Below are 21,959 nucleotides of genomic sequence, written 5' to 3' on the forward strand. Positions count from 1 at the left end.
CATTTTAGGGTGTCTGCTATGTTATTACACTGTCTCGACACAGTAATATACAAATGCAGCAAAAAGAGCAAATTGAATTCACATTCTAGGAGAGTTTAGATAATAATATGACTCATTGTCTCTCAAAACTTGAAGCTCAAACTTAGATACTGTAGATGTAAAATGACGGATGCATTTGCAATGACATATCAATGGACAAACAATAAATAAATAAATAGAATTTATTACTATAACCTTAACATAACATAAGAATGAACAAACACAAAAGACAATCACAAGAAAGAAAAACACAACAAAGGCCTAATGATCATATGGGTTATTGAAGTGAGCCACATGGCTTTCACATCAACTAAAGACATAAATGATGTTAAATGAAAATGAAATTGTGAGTCTCAAGATTCCTGAAAAGGTGGGAATGTTCCGGACACATGTCGCTCCATAACTGTTGTTGTTGAAAAGTTGGATGCAGCTCTCTCCATCCATATAGTCTCTAGAAATGTACGGAGTCATGTTCATACTCTGATCTGTTCTGCATCCTTCCAGTTTCAGGTCATACATGTATAGTTATTATTTTCATCCTGAGCATGGACCTGCTGCTTTGACTATAGTTTAACAGACACATCAGTGGATCACAAGGGACATTATGACCTATAATCTTAACCAGGGACTTTCTTATGTTTCTCCAGAAAACCTTTATTTTTGGGCAATACCAAATCATGTGGGAAAAGGCATGATTGTCTTGTTTACAATATCAAATCAGATCAGTGTTACATACATGTACGTACATGTGCATTTTGACAGGAGTGAAATATAGTCAATGTCTGAAACTTAAAAGCAATCATTTTATTCCTTACTGATTTTGAAAAATGATGTGTGTCTTACACATGTTATTCATAGTCTTCATTTCTAAGGGATTTCCCCAAGTCAGTTTCCTGATTTCTTTGAAATGATGCACCGTTGTTGCATTTTTGTGCGGTTTTGTTCTTCTGTCTCATCACAAATTCTCAGTTTCAGTTGACCGGGGTATGATTATAGAGTGTTTTGATGGTTGAATTCTTAATATAATATCTTAATATCATATACAGTACTGTGCAAAAGTTTTAGGCACTAAAAGTAAAGCAAGGATGCTTACACAAATATTGCTATAGATTGTTTTAATTTATCAATTAACTTCTTACAAAGTTGAGTAAACAGCAGAAACCTAAATGAAATCAATATTTGCTGTGAGCAGCTTTGCCTTTAAAACAGCAGCAGTTCTCCTCGGTACACTTTAACACAGTTTTTAACTTGCATGTAGGTTGTTGTAACCATCCTGGAGAAACAATGTTCTTCTTCTGGATTTATTATTTAGGCCTCTCAGGTGCTTCTTCATGTAATACCAGATTGACTCTATGATGTTGAGATCAGGGCTCTGTGGGGGCCAAACCATACCATCTGTTGCAGGACTCATTCTTCTTGTTGCTGAAAATAGTTCTTTATGACTCTAGCTGCATGCTTGAGGTCATTGTCATGTCATGAATCAATTTGGGACCAATCAGACACCTCCCTGATGCTATTGCATAATGGATAAGAATCTAAACATCTAGGGTGCCTAAAACTTTTTGCACAGTACTGTGTGTATATATATATACCACACACAGTACTGTATCTCTTTAATATTAGCAAGTGTTCTTTATTTAAAGTCATCTCGATTTTTTATCCAGTAAAGTTTACAGTTTAAGTTTACATTTCTCGGTTCAAATGTATTCAGGAACCGATTACTCCCCCTTACCCAAAAATATGTTTTGCTTATTTTTATTTCACTTGGATGTTTGACCAATATAAAACTTAGACAAGTGTGATGTGGAAACTTGAAACCTCCACTGCACAAACACTGAGAGTGAATTTTTCAGTGAAGTATAGTAGACATATTGCATCCAGCAGTTAAACTTGTGAAATGAAAAATATTTGCATATTCAGATTCACTGGACTTTTCAGTGCTTGAGAAGGAAGTGGTTAGTTAAAGGACGAGTTCACAATTTTTCAAGTCTGTCTTGAACATTGAAATGACCATTAGAAGATCCCTTCATAAAGCACTTATTGGGGCTAAAATCCACCAGCCTCCTACTGTGAAAAAATACATTTAAAAATGTATCTGAAGATAATTTGAAGCTTCAGCCATCTAAATGAGTCAAATCAAGTAGATATCTTTCAATGTTACAGTCATTTTAGTATCAAAGTTCCTCTTTTTGTTACTATACTTCCACCGCAGCTCAACAGGGAAACACTGTCTGAGGAAACACAAAGAGGGAATTTGATGCTAAAACTGTGGCAGATGTGTGGCAGATATCCACTTGATATAATTAACTCAGACTGCTGAAGCCTCATATAAGCTTCAGATCAACTTTTAAATGCATTTTTGCACCAAATGACTGTGTGGACACACTGTGGATTTTGGCCTCCATCACTGTGAAAGCACATTTAAAGAGGATCTTTTAACAGCCCGTATGAACAGGAGGAATGATTACAGTGAGGAAAACCTCTTCCTGTGTTCATATGGACTGTTGTATTAAGATAGATTTGAAAAACTGTGAACCAATCCTTTAAATATTTTGTGGAAAAAACATATCTGACACATATGATTATGTCTGGAGGAGCTCTTTAATTATAATCTACACAGAGTCATTGCAAAACACCAGATAAATCAACAGATACTGTTTAGTGTAATTCAGTAGAGAGAAAGCTGATATGAAATGAGAGACATTACCACCACTTCTACTTATAGGTACCACTAGCCTACTAGCCTACTTCTACTACTACTACTACTAATGCTAATTCTTCTATGAATATAAAATAGAAATATATTAATATTTCCTATTTTATCCTGTAAAACAAGAAATTGAATGTCAGTCATTTTTTGTGAACAACTTCTAAGTATTACCATAATTTCAGAGGGCGTTTCAAAACTATGTGCTCATTTTAGAAATCCCCCATACTTTTTTTGGGCATGTGTGTCACGCATGACTCACGTAACAGCGCTGACGTAATGACATCACGAGGCCTGTCTGCAAAGGCGGAAGAAGAGAGAAAAACAACAACAGCAGCAGCAGCAGCGGCGGCGGCTCCGGCTCGGCGACGATAGTTGGCGAGAAGGACAATATAGCAATTTAACGATTATCTTTTCGGTATCACAAAGTACCGGCGGTTTGTGTACGGTTAATACACCTGTTATTGTTTACATTTAATAAGAAAATGTCGTTGTTTGGTAAGTTATTCGGCAGCGGAGGGAAGGGTGGGAAAGCGCCGACACCCCAGGAGGCTATCCAGCGACTCAGAGAGACCGAGGAGATGTTGGCCAAAAAACAGGATTTCTTAGAGAAGAAAATCGACCATGAGCTCATGACGGCTAAGAAGAACGGCACGAAAAACAAAAGAGGTGAGGAAAAAGCTTCTAAACGTGTAATTTGACGGGTCAGTCAAACCGCTAATTAGTTAGTTTGTGAGTCAACTGTTAGCTCGCAGGCTAACTGGAGAGAAGGAACGGGGAAGTTGGCAGTTGACAGCCTGACGTTACCTGAACTCGGTGACTCCATTTTTAAATGACTGTATTTTTTTAAGGAAGCACGGTATTCATAGTGAGTTAACTGAAGTGAAAAAAGGTCACAAATAACCAGACAGAAACATACCAAACAAGAGAGAAGTTAAAGATGTTAAAGATAAAGTCATTGCTTTCTTATACATAGTTTGTTAAGTTTGTAAGTCACACGTGGTGACAAAAAGTGACAAAAATGCCAGAATTAAACATAAGTTCGAAACAAATGTGATCTGCGACGTTTTTTTTAGTAATATAACTGATTTTCTTGGCAAACTTACCCTGGCATTTAATATAGTGGTGTCACACTGTTCTTCCATACTGTCAGCTACTCTTACGACTTATCTAGTCAGTTTGTCCCTTTTACACTGTATATATATTATCATTATATTACAGTAACAGAGCCAAGCATGAGTTTTTCTGAAAGATAAATCCCGGTTGATCTTTGAAAAACCCCAAAACTTGTTTAACAACATTCATAGTTGTTTTGAAAGTATTTCAAGAATCCTAAAATACATTTCTGACCATCTGAATAAAAAATATTCAGTCTGCTACGAGATATATATTTTTTTTTAACTTGTTTCCCAAGTAGCAACTCAAACAAAGATGATAGTGGAAAATGACATATTTCCTTGCTATTACTTTCCTTTCATTCTTATGTTGAGAGCTAAAATTAAAAAGTTACTCACTACACTATGACATGCTTGTTTTTTTTGTGCCATACAAAAAAAGCAAGGTACTCATGTTAATGTGCACTTGCACACACACAGACAGCAGTCATACACTGCTGCAGCATTAAAGTTAAAAATACATGCAGATGCACCACAACGAAACACAAGCAGTCAAAAAAAATCAATGAGCCGACCATACACAGCAGTATAACAGCCTGTCACAACGGCCAAATAACCACGTAGACTCACACCCGCAGAAGCAGCAACAACCACTGTGCTCATATGCACAGTAAACTTAAAACGGCAACATAGCAGGGACAGAGAATATAAATATCTTACCTGTGATGATTTCCTGTCAGCACTGAAATTATTTCATTATAGTCCTATGATTTAATTAGTTCTGTTTCAGGGGAAGTGTGAAGGGACAGTCATCCTAGTGAGGTTGTGATACTAGTTTTTGTCTAATTGACAGTGAAATCTTTGTACAGTTTGTTTTCTAGGGAGACCAGGGCCTGTAGGACACTGTTCATTTTGCAAAATATAGTATGTCACTGGGACTTATGTCTCAGGTGTCATCGATGGAAAGTCCATGGCAGGTCAACAGTATGTACTGACAGGTTGTTTAGGGCCGTATTAGCTTCCTTGTTTGTCTACTCACTGGCTGACTTACACAAACAAAACACTTTGTTTAGTGTCAGTTATTTAAATTTGGGGATAATTAAAACCAGTTAGCTTTAGTTAGATAAGCTCCTGTTTGTCTGCTGGTCGACCTTGTGCAGTGTTCTACTGTACACTGACAGATGAGGATCAGGTCAGGACAGATCAGGTCCTGACAGATATACAAAATGTATTTGTGGCCTCTGAGAAACAGAATTATCATCAAGTGGTAAACAAGACCCAAATACAGCAAATGTTTCATTTTTAGTAGTCCCAGTTACGGTGGCACTGAGGTGCAAAACACAACATTTCAGAAAACACAACAATATTCAGGAAAACACAATGTTAAATCATGTTTTGTGAAATTATGTTGTGTTTTGCATCTCAGAGTCACTGTACCCAATACTACTACTACTACTACTTACTAATAATTGTATTTCAGGAGAGTATTTAAGATGATATTGTGATAATACCCTTTAACCTTTTGACCATGATAATAGTAGCTAAAAATCTGATACTGGAATATCCTTAATTACATACAGCCCGTTTGCCAGCTGTGGTTGCTGGTAGATCTGTGATGCAACCACAAAATCCTCTCCAGGAAGAGAAGCACAGCAGCACTCAGACCACTATCACTGTGAGCTCGTCTACAAATGGTTTTAATAGTCCCATTCTGCGTTACATGACGTGCCAGCTAGCAAGAAAACAAAACCGGATTTTCAACATAGTTAATCGTGTTGTCCCACACTGAGCAGTCAACTGTCACTTAAATTGAAAACACGCTGCTACGGTGTCAAGTGCTGCCCCATTAGGAAACGTCACACTGCAGTTGGGTGAGATGCCTGTAGTAGTTGTCTGACAGGATTGTGGGTAGTTTAACTCGGTATATTTCTCAACCTCAACAACTAGTCTCTCTTCATCCATTGTTCTACACACACGAGAGACAGCGACAGCAAGAGGCGAGAAGAGGAAGTCGAGCTGCCGTGGGAGCAGAGCAGAAGAAGAGCTGCTGTTGCAGTCGGGATTTACAAGCAGGGAGCTAGTGGAGTTTATTTATTTGTTTAATTTTTGCCTTGTAGATACAGGCACAACTGGAAAAAGTTAAAACTACAGTGAAAAGCAAGCAACAAACTAGTCTGTAGTTGAGCCAACATTGTATTGAAGTACAAAACAGCTTTTTCTCTGGAGAAACATGCGTTTTTTTCAGGAGCGGTGAGGTTGGGAATAGGACAGTGGCATGAAGTGTCGCAGGGCGGCGCTTCGATGGGCGCCAGCACGCGCCCAGCAGCAGCCAGTGCAGAGTTGCACATAGAAATAATAGGGACTGCTATTTTGACGCGTGCCATCCGGCCTTAAGTCTCCCTCAAGCCTGGAGATGGATAATAATACACGCAATCCATAAACTCCTCATAGCAAACATACCATGATCACAGCATCTGCACGATTACTCTCGTCGGTTTATTTTCACTGCATGGTGTCTCATTTTACGACTCTACTCCACTTTCTTCTAACTGACATTGACAACAGGTATTTTTTAATTAGACACTAGCTTTGTTTAGCATTCTTCACTTGTTGGTTTTCCTCCAAGCTGAAGCATAGTTCATTGTTGTGTAGAGCCCTGAAGCATCAGGAAACGACTGATGAATGAAATCAGGGTGAGAAAATTACCATACAATAACAGCAGCATATTTCTAAATAAATTCCACAGAAAACATGTCATGAACACACCGTTTTGTCTTGTATTTCAGCAGAATAGCCGACAGTTTTTACCAGTGTTAGTAACTATGTCATGGATGCCTCATGGCTCATGGAAGCTGAAATACAACAGATAAAAGATACATGTAAATTGTACTTTGCACATAGAGACGGTCACTACTGTATAATGCCACTGAGGTCGTGAAGGGGTCACTAAAAAAAGAGCAGGACAAAAGGAAAAACAAAGGGTCAAACAGTCAGCGTCCTTTGCGAATTCAAGGGCGCAATGTCAACGCAGCTCTGCAACCCAGATAATCTGATAAAGATTTGTATGATGTTGGGTAATGATGTTATCAGCCCAGAAATAGGTCCGAGTGCTGATATAATCTGATGAAACTGGAACTGTCAGCTGCTGTCTGGCTCCCGGTGTACCAGACCAACCACATACAATAGATTGATAAGGGTGTTTGTGTGTGTGTGATAAAGCCCAATTATATATTTAAACCATCATATTTTTATTACATGGAAAGTATCTAATACTGTCAAGCACAGAAAGCTGTCAACAATTGTCTCATATTTGTCTTCACTTTTTCTTTCTTCTTCTTCACTTTCTGACACTGATCATAATTTTCCAGTTTTAGATTTTTTTTATTTAAGGATCTTGTGGAGCTGCGTGTAACATTTGAAAACTTAGGCTTCATTTTAAAAATGAAGAAAATGTTTATATTATATATTGAAGTGATGTATTGAAAGAAGAACTATTGTGATATTAGTACTGAATCTCAGGTATTGTACTGGAACTAGAGTTGAGCATTTAATACACATCCTTATTAAACTGAATCAATCTTTGTGTTTCCAAAAACTTGATTTCAGAAACATGCATGTAAACAGGGAAATCCAGTGGGGTCTTTTTTTAGTTTAAATAGACTTTTGCAAGAGAAACTGATGACTTGATCTTGTGTACTCTTATCTGTGTTTCTAAAACACTTTTTTAATCGTGCAGATTTGTGTGACACAGACTTTGAACAGGGAAAACATTGCTGTAGCAGCAGCAGCAACACAGCAGGATAAAAGCAAACATTATTCCTTATAGCTGTGCATATTTGCATGAAGAAACCTTATTTCAAATGGGAAATACATTACTAGCTAGCACATTATCTGAATCAGATAACAGAAGGCCTCCACATCCACACCCACGAAACTGTAGGTCAAATCATTTCAGATGCTTGTTGCTGCTCTAAAAGATGACGACAAGTGGAAATATTCTACTGCTAAACCCAAATGCTAATCTTAACTAACCTTAACTTTGATTTTTATTAAAGCAAAAACCTTAAAGCCATACTAATGTATAGACTCATACAAATAAAAGCCCTCTCAATCATCATTAATGACCCACTAGAAGTGTGTGGCTGTATATGTATCTATAGAGAAATCCAACCCAAACCCAATATCCAGCAATGCAGCACCTTCCTGCAGGGTAGTGCGGAGCTGTGGGCGTGTTTATTTGTGCTTTAGAACATAACCGCTGTGAAACAATCAGAAAATATCTTTTTAATTATCTAATTCACTGCTTTGGTCTTGCCAGCTCCACTCCCTCTCTTAATTTACTCTGTAGCTCGCTCAACCGCCGCTGCTCTTTCTCTCTCTCTCTGGTGTTGTTGAACCGAGGACGAGGGGCCAACTTTGATCCTGCATAGTATGTTTTAAATGATTTCTTTATCAACTTCTAATCTTGACTCTAAATTGAAGCTATAATCCAAACAAACACAGCAGCATACATACTTATCTCATACTTTATTACCCACCTTCCACCTCACACATGACTCAGCAGGTTTAGGTAATTTTGAGTTTCACTGGCAGTCGATGAGGTGATTTCCCATGTCAGCACCTGAGGGGAATTCCTTGGATTTAATGCCACATGGAGGAAAGCGAGAGCCAAAACACACAGCGGTGCAGAGCATACAGTAGCGAGACAATAAACCAGCCTGAGTTTCAAGTGGTGAACATTCTTCACCTCCCAGCCAATCGCTATCCCAGTTATTTTAGATTAGGCCAGACCTCTGTGAGCTTGATGAGATGCAGGTCTTACTCAAGTGAAAAAAATAGTGAGGCGAAATACCTAAAACCTGCAGGCAGAGATTTGGCTCAGACAGGATTTTATCAGATTAAAAGAGTCCTGATTCATTAGGACAAACATTGTAATTATCTCTGCCAGGTGTAAGCCTGGAGGGGATCGTGTGTTTGGTTGAGTGTGTGCGTGTGTCTGTGTGTGTGTGTGTCTGTCCGCAGCTAATCTCACATATTACTGGACCCATCAGCCGTTTATGACTGTATGCTAGAGGACCTCTTATGGTTGCAGTGATTCACAATTTTTTAAAAACCTATTTTATAACATGATTCCTTATGAGCCTATCACAGAGCTTAGACTTTCATCTTTTCATCAGTCCTCGCCATTTTACAATATGCGTTACAAAAAAGCATATCCGGCAATCAGCAAGGCTAAAAACAAGCTTTACCTCGTCTGTTTCAGCCACATTTTAGCCTTTGTTGTTTTGTTGTGGCTCAAAAACTGAACCTGAACCGGAGCATCTGCAGATTAATGATGAGAGAAACTGAGACTATATTATACAGAAACACTTTATGATAAACTTAGCATACATCTATGTAAAAAAACTTACACTATACTATACAAAAAAACTTTGCAAATCTTCGCTGGTTGCATCTGGCAGTTGTGGTCACGTCGCAGTAGGTGCTTCACCACCGACATGCCACCAGTCACCGCACTCTTCTAGTTCAACATGCAAACAGTCGACTGCAGCTCATCTGTTAGCAGCACAGCACCTCCTGCTCTCAATCTGTCTTCCTTCACACGCACAGCATGTAAGCTGCTGCTGCTGCTGCTGCTGCTGCATTGTCACAAAAGGCCAAAAGTCCACCGGCTTCATCTTCTGCAGTGCGGCTCCTTTACGTCTCTGTCATAGTTGTAATGTCCACTGCACTGTGTCTTCAAGCAGACAGAAGTTGTCTTTTCAAACTTTAGTTATGCATCCTGCTGAATTATCAATCACTTTCTTTCTCATTCTTTAACTGGAAACTTCACATTTTAAACACTAATTTACACCAAAATAAGAAATACCTTATCTACACCTTTTGGTTTGTGTTTATAGTGAAAAAACATTAGCAGGAATTTAAAAAATATATATTTTTATTTCCTCTTAATAGTTTGTTTATATGCACATTATAGCAATTATTAATGAACTTTCATGTGATTAACACATCATTAAGTATTTATATATATGGCAGCACAAAAAATGAGCCACAAGTGAGATGTTCTGCATGACACCTTAGATTAATAATGATTGTTTATACTCTTATAAAACCCTTATAAAATGTGTTAATATTAGTATTGGTGTCACCCTGTACGGTAGTAAAATATTGGTAAATACTGATATAATATTGGTACCAGCATGATCAACCTTTACCTCATCTGCTTTGCTCCTTTAACTGCACACAATTAATGTGTTTAATGTTCTGCTTTCTTAAAGAAGTTCATTCACCTCTGTCAGAGGGAGTTTAAAATGATACAAGAATTGTACTTAAGGTTCTGCTACAGCTTTGTGTTTGTTTCTCAAATGTAATTAGTTATTAAGAAATATTTCTCTGACTGTGTCATATCTGTGTACATGCATGTGATATATGTAGCAAATATATACAGTATACAATGCCCAATGAGAAGAGACAAACAAGAGAGTGTAGCTGATGTGTGGCAGTAGCCTGAAGAGCTAACAGTCAGTAACACACGTTCAGGTCTTCAGCTTGGGTTTGGGTATTAAATTGACGTGTCCAGATTCAGGTCTCAGTTTCAGACCTGTACAGACAGATTTCTAACTTCACCGTCCTCCTGTGTGACTGCAGTGGACGTGACTAATAAGGAGTTGTAGGTGTCACCTGAACTAACTTTGTCTCACCCTCTCTCTGTTTGTCCAGCGGCTCTACAGGCCTTGAAGAGGAAAAAGCGCTACGAGCAGCAGCTGGCTCAGATCGACGGGACGCTGTCTACCATCGAGTTCCAGCGGGAGGCGCTAGAGAACGCCAACACTAACACAGAAGTACTCAAGAACATGGGCATGGCTGCCAAGGCAATGAAGGCTGCACACGAAAACATGTAAGAGACATGGTTAGAATGTTTTGTTGGTGTTATTGTAAGTAGTTATTTGCAGTCATTATGACTACAAATAACTTTTAATTCTTACTGTAAGCAGAAGAATTTAAAAAAAAAACAAAAAAAAAACTAAGGCCTTAGTTCCTCAGCTGTGAACTTTTTCTACTGGTTGGTAATCTCCAGGCTGAGCAGTCTCTTCTTCTCTTGTCTCATCTCTTTCTTTTTTCTGTTGACTCCTCTTTTCTTTTCATCTTCTTTCTTGTCTTCCTGCATCTTTACTTGTTGAATCTTTCCTCTGAACAGCTCAATTCTTATCATTTTCTTTTCCGCTGGCTTCTCCGTTTCAATTCTTTTCTGTCTTTACATTTTTTTCTAATATTTTCTTAACACTTATCACCTTGCTTTGTATCTCTTTCACATTTGTCCTCTTTAATGTTCTCCTTTCTTCTTCTGAACTGCTTTCTGTTCCTCTAATTTGCTCTTTCATACTCTCTGATCCTGTTACCCTATGGCTGTTGAAAACACTTATTTCTGAATGTTTGGCAGTTACCTGTTAAAATCTTTTAATCATAATCAATGTGTAGCAACAGCAACAATACTTAAGCTTCATACTACGCTGCCAGTAAACTCTCATTTATCCATGAGGCCTTTAGCAGAGCTTTCAACCATATGACATGGTCTACATCAGTTATCATGAAGATGAATCTGTTATAGTTTAATCTGCAGTACTTTTTGGTCTTCTCATCTTCCTATTGATTTAAAATGAAGCATATAGTAGTTTTAAGAAACAGTACCAACTCAAGGTCCACTAACTAGCTTTTTTGGGCGCTTTTCGTGACAACTGAGCTAACTACATCCACAGATGAAGGCTATGTGATACAGCTGAAAGCTCAGGAACTAGAAACTACTACTTGTTGAATGTAGAGAGTGAACTTTCATGCTTATGAGGTAAAGTTACTATCAGAAAACTTCTGAAAACACTTGACAATTAAAGCAGAGCCTCCCTCTTGTGCTTTGGTAGGTAGCCATGCTAAATGGCTCAAGGTATATGCAGAGTGTTGTTCACCTCGTCCATCAACATGCATGACTTACTTAATAAACAGATGTGTTTATGTTGATCTAAGCACTCACATGTTGTTTTTCTCTCTCTGTCCTTCTTTTTTCCAGGGATATAGACAAAGTAGACGACCTGATGGCAGAAATCACAGAACAACAAGAAGTGGCTCAGGAAATCTCAGATGTCATTTCCAGACCGATTGGTTTTGGACAAGACTACGACGAGGTGAGGACATAAACCAGGAACCTTTTCAGGAACCAAGGAATCATACCTGCATTTCAACCGGTGGAACGAGGATCAACATTTAGTTATACTTCCTGGCCCCCAATAGAGTTCTGCTCTGTGGGTGAAGCTTTCTGATGGAACTATCTGGGTGTAATTTATAGTGCTAAAGATCACTGATTGGTGTACAGCTGCATTCAATCATCATGGTTGATAATATTTTTAATAATAATAACTAATATTAATATGAGGACTTGTGCAAGTCTCTTGTCTTTCCATTTATTAGTTTGTAATTGTTTGGTAACTCAGGAGTGAGGTGTTTGGAGAAGACACTGTCTACTGTACTGTGCTGTATTATTTATGTGCATCAAGTAGGGCTGCAACTAACTATTATTATTATATTATTGATTAATCTGCTGATTAGTTCCTCGATTCCTCGAACAATTGTTTTGTCTATGTAATCATGAAAGGTGAAAATGTCTGAAGTTGACATCTTAAAGTGTCAAAACCTAAAAATATTTCATTTACTATCATATATGACAAAAAAAGCATCAAATCTTCACATTTGAAAAGCTTGAACCAGCTTTAAAAATGGCGATTAATCAATTAGCAACATGGCTGCTGATTAATTTTCTATCAATTGACTAACTGATTAATCATTTCAGCTCTAGTATGAAAGTATCACTTAAAATGTTCTGTGTGTGTTTATTTCATTCATTTTGTTAAATCATGTTTTTAGCTCCGTTCAATAAATTAATCACTTCCGTGTGTGTTTTCAGGATGAGCTTATGGCCGAGCTGGAGGAACTGGAACAGGAAGAGCTGGACAAAAACCTGCTGGAAATCGAAGGAACGGAGGACGTCCCTCTACCCAGCGTACCATCTACATCACTACCATCTAGACCAGGTATTTTGAAAAAATTAATTTCAATTCAATTCCCACAAAACACCATTTGGCAGCAAGCCATCCACATCACTAAAATATACATCACGAGATAATTAAATTTCATGATTTTATTTCTGTTCTTTTTTTTTTTAGCCAAGAAGAAGGAGGAAGAAGACGAAGACGACATGGCGGACCTCGAGGCCTGGGCGGCTAACTAAGCTAGCGTGCCCCGCTAGCTAGTGCCCCTCCCCTGTCTGTCTCTCTGCTACCAGACTGGTCCCAGACATCTGGAAGAGAGACAGGGACTCTGGGCTGCTGAGCTGGCTGCTGGCATGCTGCTCTGTCTTAAAGCCGACGTGTCAGTATCTAACCATACCCCAACCCTAAAGTATGCACTTGTGCACATGTGCACTGATTTAAAATGAAATGAACCCAGGCTCTTTTCTTCTGATTATTATTACAGTAACAATCTATTTACTCTCTTCTTCTGTTTCTAAAGGGCATCTATCAGCCTGTGGTTGTGTCTATCAAAGGAAAAAGAGTGCATAAGCATGCACACTTACGCCAGGAGTGCACAAGTGCATACTTAGAGGGAAGGGTGTGTGGAGGAACAAAACGTGGCTTGTTTCTGGGAAGAATGTGAAGAATCAACAGATTTGTGGGGAAAAAGGACAGAGGTTGAGGGGGGAAAAAAAGCAAAAACCGAAAGACAACATGACTCAGCCATTTTTCTGTTTTCTGCTTTGTAATCTCTCTTCTACGGTGATGACGACAACCCATCCTCTACACCATCTTTGCTAAATCTCAACTGCGGCAAAAAAGATTAAGTATAAAAATGTAGGATTTTCTCATAGAATTATCACTGTTAAAATGACTAAACTAAGATGTGTTAAAGTGGAACTTTGTAGTTAAATGAAATCATCTTGTTATGGAAGGAGTTTGATCGCTCTGTCAGCCATATGCCTTGTAGAAGTTTCAGTGGGCAACTTCTTGTTGCCCTCTGGATCTTACCAGTTAACCAGTTCTTAAAATAAAAAATTTTGGGGAAAAAAGACATTTTGAACAGAAGGAGCTTTTCAGTATCATTGAACACCACAGTGGCACCGGTTCCTGTTTTTCACCGTTGCCTTTAGTAATGTCTCTAAGGAGGACTCTAATAATGAGACCATTGAAACAGTAGAGGCTTCAAGCAGACATGGCCGCCTTTCACATGTCGGTCCCTTGTAGAATTGGCTAAACAAAACATGTAATAATCAGACAAAAAACATTTGAAAAAGATCAATTCAGTAACCATTAGTGAATATTAGTGGATGTTAGTGTCAAATAGCTCTGATTTTGAAGTTTACACATCCCTTTTATGTGGAGTGGGTTAACTTGATTTGTTACTGGTTGATTCGTCACGCTACAAGAACAAGCTCAAACCTGCAAATCTTTAGGCTGATTCAAAGAAAGTCGTTTCAACGCAGGTATGAATGGCTGCTCCTCCTTTTCTTAAAGCAACGACAAGAGAATGTGGAAGTTGTTGAGAAACCGCCTCGATGTTTACTGGTTGAAAGATACCAGTTTTAGTTGAATAACTATTGCAACATCATCCCAATAAAGGTATTATACAGCAAAATTAAATGAAATTCCTGCAGGTATGCGCTTGAATGAATTCAATCATTTGATTGTATATTTTAATTTGGGTAAATCAAAATCATTTACGCCAGAGAGATAACTTGGTTTACTGGAAAGTGTGCTTTGTATCTGCAGCTCATTGGAGTTGTTGACAGGGTTTCATTTCATAGCTCGGATATTTTTAGGTACATTCCTCAGCTTTAACCTCTGCTGTGCAGCTGTAGTAAAGAGCTGCTGTTGCTTCAGGCCATGGAGCAGTGCCACCAATCATCAGATGATCATAATTACAAGTCTTATGTTCAACTCTCTTACTTATGATCTATTAATTCAAAAATAAGTGTTATTATCTGAGACAGGTTTATCCAAGATGATTTAATTCTACAATTGTGTTTGAAGATCCAGGTTAGCTGTATGAGACTTAAAAAGATGATTTGAGCTGGTATTTTATTAACCTCGAGTAGTTAAAGTTTTATAAAGTTTTAACTACTCAGTACTCACTACAAGAGTTGTATAATGTCCCCTCTGGCTCTGGAGGAAGCTTTGCAAAGTTTGAAAAAAAGAGCCCAGTGATCCACCAGAGTTATGTAGCCCTGAGCTTGGAGACTACAAATTTATGAAATGTCTAAGCCTGTTTCAAAATTGAGCATGTAGAGCTTGAAAGACATTGGTGTTTACCAAGCAGGGAAGGTCTAACAAAAAAGACAGCACTGAGTTTGGTTCATTCTAGGGACTGAAAGTCAGGATATCTCGGCCTCTGCTGCTTCAGTTTGGACAATAAACCCTTTTCACAGACATTTCAAAGACATTTTGACATGTCACAGTTGGAAACACAAAGGTGATCAGGGTCCTGGTGTTGTGCATAATGGCTCACTGGGACACTTTAACAGAACAGAGCCATCATTCATTTTATTAGTTACACCATTGCTTTCCCTACTATGATGAGACGAAATGTCAGCTATGATAAAGGCCTATTCTCTGTGAGTTCCCTGACTTTATGGAAGTACAATTCAACTAACTGTTTGATAACCGATAAATTAATTGAATTGTTTTTTAGGAAAAATGCCAAAACTCTCTGGATCTGACTTCTTAAATGTGAATATTTCTCGGGGTGTTTAGTCCTCTATGATAGAAAATGGAATATCTTTGGGTTGTGGACTGTTGGACAGTACAAAACAAAACATTTTCGGCTGCATTTTGGGCTTTTGGAAACAGTGATCAACATCTTTCACCATTTTCTGACATTTTGTAGACCAAAAGACTAATTGTTTAATTGAGAAAATAATCAACAGATTAATCGATAATGAAAAAAAATAATTAGTTGTAGCCCTAGATACAGTAGTGCTGATTCACCTGAATTACACCCACATTACACTCCTCTCTATTTGTATGTAGCAGAACCAGACAGTCTAAATGCATAAACATAAGGATTGGTACAAATATGATCATTTCTCATTTGCCGTCAGGAGTGATGACCTCCAACGTGGCTGCCAGAGGGCGCATTACAACACCTTTGGGAGCCTACGTTACTGAATCTAAAACTGCACATGCCTGACACCTCCAGCGCCTTGTCTGCCCGGTTCAACAGTGATGTACTCTGAGAAAATCCTACATTGGTTGAATTTAAAGATAATGTGTGTGAGTGTGTGTGATGTTTTTTCAGCCTTCGACACAGTGACCTCTTGTGAATATTTAGTCAAATTGAGATGGTCAGCTGATTTATTTTGTTGTTTTCTTTTGCTCTTGACTTACATGTAGTGCGAAATTGAGTTAAACATTGAAAGTGGAAAGTTGAACATGTTGGTCTTCATGATAAAATGATGTCCAACTTCTGCTCACTGCTCCACCACTTACAGCTGTAGCTACACTTCCCTTCCTCTGTCAGCGGACATATTTATGCATGGAGGGATTGGGGTCAATCTAGTTCAAACAGGAAACCGAGACTGAAATTTAAAAATGACCTATGTCTTTAAATAATTCACTCACATAAAGTAGTGATGTGCTTTGAAACATTTGCTTGCACTATACTCGTGAGTGGGTTGACCCCAATCCTGATATTATATAGATATAAGACACTATTGAAAAGAAACGTATGCCAATAGAGTTTGTTTTCCTTTTTATTTCTGTTTTCCTCCAATATTGCTCATCTTCTATCTGGCTGTACAGAAACACAGCGTGACGTGTAGCCAGTTCTGTTCACAGCTGTACAAAGAGGTTGGGCATTGGAGATTTTCCGTGTGGCAGCCATGTTGCTCTGTGACTGTTGTTAATGTGGGGTTGTATACAGTTTATCTAAATAAAGTTGGGATTTAATGCAAGTATCAACACTGTTGCATCTATAAATACAGGAATACATTTCTCTTAAAGGTAGTCCTCAATCAGTGAACATGTGGAACCTGGTTCTGTATTGCTGTCACCTGGTATTTAGGCCTCTTGTCTTTCTCATAATCATCTAGTGTATCAGGGAAATACTGTCCAAAGAAACACAAAGAGGGAATTTGATGCTAAAAATACTGTAAATATGGCAGATATCCACTTGATTTGACTAACTCAGACTGATGAAGCCTCATATAAGCTTTGAACAAAATGACTGTGGATTTTGGCCTCCATCACTTACATTGAAAGTGCACTTCAAGGGGATCTTTTAAAGGTGCAGTGTATAGAATTTAGTGGCATCTAGCAGAACAGACTACATAGGGAGTGGATCCTCTTTCATGGAGCCCGCCATGTTTCTACTGCGAGTTTCACAGCCACTGTAGGTTCTCCTACATGCTTGGAAGGGGAGGGGTGTTCAGTTTGTTGCAATCTTCATTCTTACCACTAGATGCCACTAAATTCTACACACTGGTCCGTTAATAGCTAGTATGAACAGGAAGAATGATTACAGTAAGGAAAACCTCTGTCAGTGTTGATATGGGCACCTGACTGTTGTTTTAAGACAGACTTTAAAAACTGTGAACCTATCATTTAACATTGAGTTCAAAGCACAGCTAACATTAAAGCCCCATTAATAGGACAGCTAGAGTGTCTTTAGTTTCCATGTGATGTTTTCAGAGTAGGGATGTGCTAGTATCAACTTTTCATGCTATTATTATTGTGTCCAAAAATATTACGTTAAACGGTATTGTCAAGATAATTGTCAAACTTTTCTGAAATACTACTATATAGTAAAATGACTTAACATCATGATCGCCTTGCCATTTAATTGGATCAAACAAACAGTGAATAGTGAACTTTATATTGAACTCATATCAAAAACACCACAAACAAAAGCAGGTTGGTTGTTTTAAGTTTAAGACATCTGTTTTTTGTCGTTTGTCAAGATTAAAAACTACTTAATACTACTAGCTGTGTTGGTTGATGGTATTGCTACCATCAGAAAGTTCAACAAAAGCAGTATACCGGCACATCTATATTTCAAAGTGACACAGAATATGTGAGTGACATATGAGAGGGATCAAATCCTTGGGGGTTTACTTTGATTGCTCAAAAGTAGCATTCAGAGAGACAATTCAGAGATTATTGGTTTTTCAATGAGGGAGAAGGAGTAGATGTTATTTTAAGGCTTTTAATGAAGTACACATTATTATTTTTATATGTCTTGAAACATGTCTGAGGGGACCTTTAAAACGATCGCAGAAGGGCCTGAAAGGAATCATTAATTCATAAAGTGACTAACCAGTTACCTAACACATTGATTTCAAATTCCACTGAAGCAGCTAGAGCTTTATGAGATTATGCAGTTGAAGATGTTGTGACCTTTTACACCAAAAATCCTTTAACTGATCTGCATGTTTACACAAAGTTAACTGAAAACCTTCTCGCTCTGTGTGTTTCACATGCGGCCGCCGGTCTGAGCTTTGACCTCCATTCTGGTGGAGTGAGGTGAGCCGGGGAGGTTTAACCCTCAGTGGTGCTCATTGTAAACACGCTGAAGACCTAAATATATTTTATAGAGAAACAATGTTAAGTTTGTGTGTAATTTTGAAATGAAAGTCTTTTTAATGTGGTGTGCAACATTTGCTTTTTTTTGTTTTTTTATATTGGAAGCATTTATTTCATGCTCATATCCAGAACTGCTTATTAAAACATTAATTAAACTGACTGTTTACTTAATATAATTTCATTCACACTTTGTTCACTTGGTGTTGTGTCATATGATTGGATGTATCTACTTACATAATGAGGGGAAAAGAAAAAAATCCTACTGTAGAAAACGTTTCCCTGTAATTTAAATATTTTAAAATCTGAAAAAATGGTGGTGATTTGGTGACAGCAGAATATTAGGTACAGCTGAGTTAATCTCTTTGCATGTTCTGACAGTGTTTAACTAGAATTTCGACTCAAACCCACAAACCTTAAGATTGTTGGGGTGAGTCTGTTGTGGTCCTGATCAAGACCACTCGAAAAATGCTCTTAAATTAGCTGTAGTATAGTGTTTCTACCGGTGGGCTGAGTTTAGCCCTTTCAACTCGACACTGTCCTCTTTCACTCCATGTGTTTCTAGGCTTACGGTAAAATCACCACATGTTTAAGTTGTTTATTGTTATTTTCAGGACACATTAGGCCACTGAGAAATGCCATCATCTGATCCTTTTCAGAGTGAAAATTTGATGATGAGTTAACTTGTATGCAGTGTTTTAACGTGGTCCATACAACAGTATACGGCCAGTGGGTTTGAACTCTTAACACCGCATCATATTTCATCATTTTCTGTGTGTTTTGCAAATGTGTCAAAGTAAATATAGCAAAGTCAAACGTATAGTATTTCCTTCTGAACATTAGTCTCACAAAATGGACTCACTTAACATATCGACTCTGCATTACTTCGACTTTAAGTGCAGAGATTTAGTGTCGGTCGTTTTCTTTGCATTCAAACTCTCACATGTAAAATTACTGAATATTGTCAGAAAGAACCTTAATCAATTGATTATCTCAGAAAGGAGCAATTCATGTCTCCTGTCATTGATATACTGCATTAAAGTATCAATATATCAATATGACATGTAGTAGAGAAAAACGTGAAGACCTTTACTCTTAGTGAGACTGAGACAAGGTCTAGTATAGAGGAAATACTGGAGCATAGGCCATGGCCGGAGTTAGAGTTTAGGTTGCGCAAAGGCTATTCTTAGTACATACACACACAGATGTATGAGACAGTGTATCTTCTTAATGTTGTGTTCCTCTATACTATTAACTTAGCACTTTTTTTTTTGGTTGTTTGCACTTTGAGCAGTGTTACATGTATGAAAGGTGCTATATATATAAATTTTCTTCTTAATACTATGACACTGTTAACACATACACGTCATTATTATTACACATACATCAATGTCATTGTTACAGGATATGATCTTTGCACTGGTCATGGTTTGAAGTGCTTAATCTTCTGCTTTAATTGTTCCTCGCCGTCTTCCACATTTTGAACACCGAGCATAATAAGATTACATTTTCACAATTTTAAGCAGTTTTAAAGTAGAGTGTAAAGAGGTTTAAAGACCCTCGGGCAGACTGGTATCTCCTAGTGGCAGCTGGGCTTGTTGTGCATGTTTTACTTTATTTACCTATGATTCATCACTTTATCGCCACCTCCCACATCCTGTGTGTACCAAGTAAAATACAATGCACACAGCACAGACTCACAAAACAACAAGTACTCCTACCTGGCCCCAGAATTTTGTAAAATTGTGTTTACGGTAATTTAATTCAACTCAACTTTATTTAGGAATACGCACCATGTGAGCACAAAACTAAAGTAATTAAGGTGTTTACACTAGATTTTGACAAAGTACCTCAGTACAAGACAAGACCACAACATTGTGCAATCACCAAATTAATAATAATTAATAATAACAATACACTTAATTTGTACTGCTGCTTTATTGCAGCTTTATTGGCCTTGTATTTTTTATGCATACAAGGAATCTGATTTCTAGTTGCTCTCAATGTGCTTACACATCTTAAGATTAAACAAATCTTAAAAAAGATACACATGGACAACAAGCCGAATGAATATAATTTAACAAACATATCACTATTATGTGCAACAAGTGGGTGAAAAATAGATACATATAGATACAACGAGTGGAAAACAACATATACAGGTGAAACCGTTCCTGTAAACTGTAAACAGGATACAAATAGTGCAAGGGTGTGAAAGAGTGCAAGGAGTGCTTGAATAAATATTGAATGGATAAAGAAAATGATGTTACTTTATATACATACCGTAGGTGGTTATGTAGAGTATACATACATATACAGCCTACTCATTATGCAGGAAATGCTTTACTTTATATTTTACTTTGGTGACACAAATTCCCTTCTTAAAATTATAATTCATGAAATTTACAAAAACTCAAATTACTATTAACATGCAGTTAATTTAGGAGTGTGGGGACAAGGGGCAGTTGTCCGTTTTGCTTGATTGGTTATTCAGCCCGCAACTAACAATTATTTTCATGATCAGTTAATCTTATTCTCTAGATTAAGATTAACTGATTAGTGGTTTGGTCTATAAAATGTAAGAAAATGATGAAAAATGTCAATCACTGTTTCCCAAATGATGTCCACAAATGTCTTGTTTTCTTCCGGCCAACAGTCCACAACCCAAAGATATTCCGTTTTTTTTTCTTAAAAAATTACTCCAAATGATTAATCCATTATCAAAATAGTTGGCAATTGATTTAATAGTTGGCAACTAATTGATTAATCGACTAATTGCTGCAGCTCTACAATTATATTATGGTGAACAATTCTTTAGTTATCTAATATATTCTCCTGTATGCTTACCAATGTAGTTCAGTTTAAAGAAGAACTTGCAATATTTCAGATTCATCTGTATATGATTGTTCAAGCACTTTCTGTATATACTGTTACATATGTATATACATTATGTAAATTATTCCTGTTTCCATGTACACTTACTTCTGACATTCATGGTCAATCATGCACCTACCAAAGCAATATCCACCTGACTTGCATCTATTCAATTAAATTAAATTAAATTTTATTTATGTAGCGCCAAATCACAACAAAAGTCATCTCAGGGCACTTCACATGGAGCAGGTCTAGACCGTACTTTTTAAGTTACAGAGAGAGAGACCCAACAATTCCCCCATGAGCAAGCTATTTATCTATCTATCATAAAATGTATTGTAAGTGCTTAAGTGACCTACTATAACCTGTTGAACTCCGACAATCCGTATTATAAAATAGCTACTCTGTTACTTAATTACTAGCCGGGAAAACACCGACGGAGTCCAGACAAAACTTGTTCAAACTACACATCCCAAACACTCACTCCCATTGGCTGACAGCCACACGTCAAGTACTAGCCAATCGTATCACTCAGGCGCGGGGCGGGAGCTGCCGCAGCCAATAGAAATCCAGATTCGATCCGGGCTCGTAACCGCCCTCTCGTGCAAA

General features: G+C 37.7%; 1 protein-coding gene across 1 annotated transcript; it reads left to right on the forward strand.

Moving 5' to 3' along the window:
- The first annotated feature begins 3,052 nt into the window (after positions 1 to 3,052).
- On the forward strand, positions 3,053 to 16,852 carry LOC137180995 (charged multivesicular body protein 4b-like). Its single transcript, XM_067586314.1, has 5 exons — positions 3,053 to 3,415; positions 10,582 to 10,759; positions 11,924 to 12,038; positions 12,815 to 12,941; positions 13,074 to 16,852. Exons 1-5 carry the CDS (start codon positions 3,232 to 3,234, stop codon positions 13,136 to 13,138), a joined length of 669 nt encoding a protein of 222 aa, XP_067442415.1. The 5' UTR covers positions 3,053 to 3,231; the 3' UTR covers positions 13,139 to 16,852.
- Positions 16,853 to 21,959: the final 5,107 nt, after the last annotated feature.

This window comes from Thunnus thynnus, chromosome 4, assembly GCF_963924715.1.
Source record: "Thunnus thynnus chromosome 4, fThuThy2.1, whole genome shotgun sequence".
Classification (NCBI taxonomy): domain Eukaryota; kingdom Metazoa; phylum Chordata; class Actinopteri; order Scombriformes; family Scombridae; genus Thunnus; species Thunnus thynnus.

Bases quoted from the DNA above. Each gene is read 5' to 3' on its own strand.
- LOC137180995 (XM_067586314.1), top strand. From the start codon at position 3,232: ATGTCGTTGTTTGGTAAGTTATTCGGCAGCGGAGGGAAGGGTGGGAAA. The intron at 3,416-10,581 runs GTGAGGAAAAAG...CTGTTTGTCCAG, and splicing joins CGGCACGAAAAACAAAAGAG to CGGCTCTACAGGCCTTGAAG. The intron at 12,942-13,073 runs GTATTTTGAAAA...TTTTTTTTTTAG, and splicing joins ATCACTACCATCTAGACCAG to CCAAGAAGAAGGAGGAAGAA.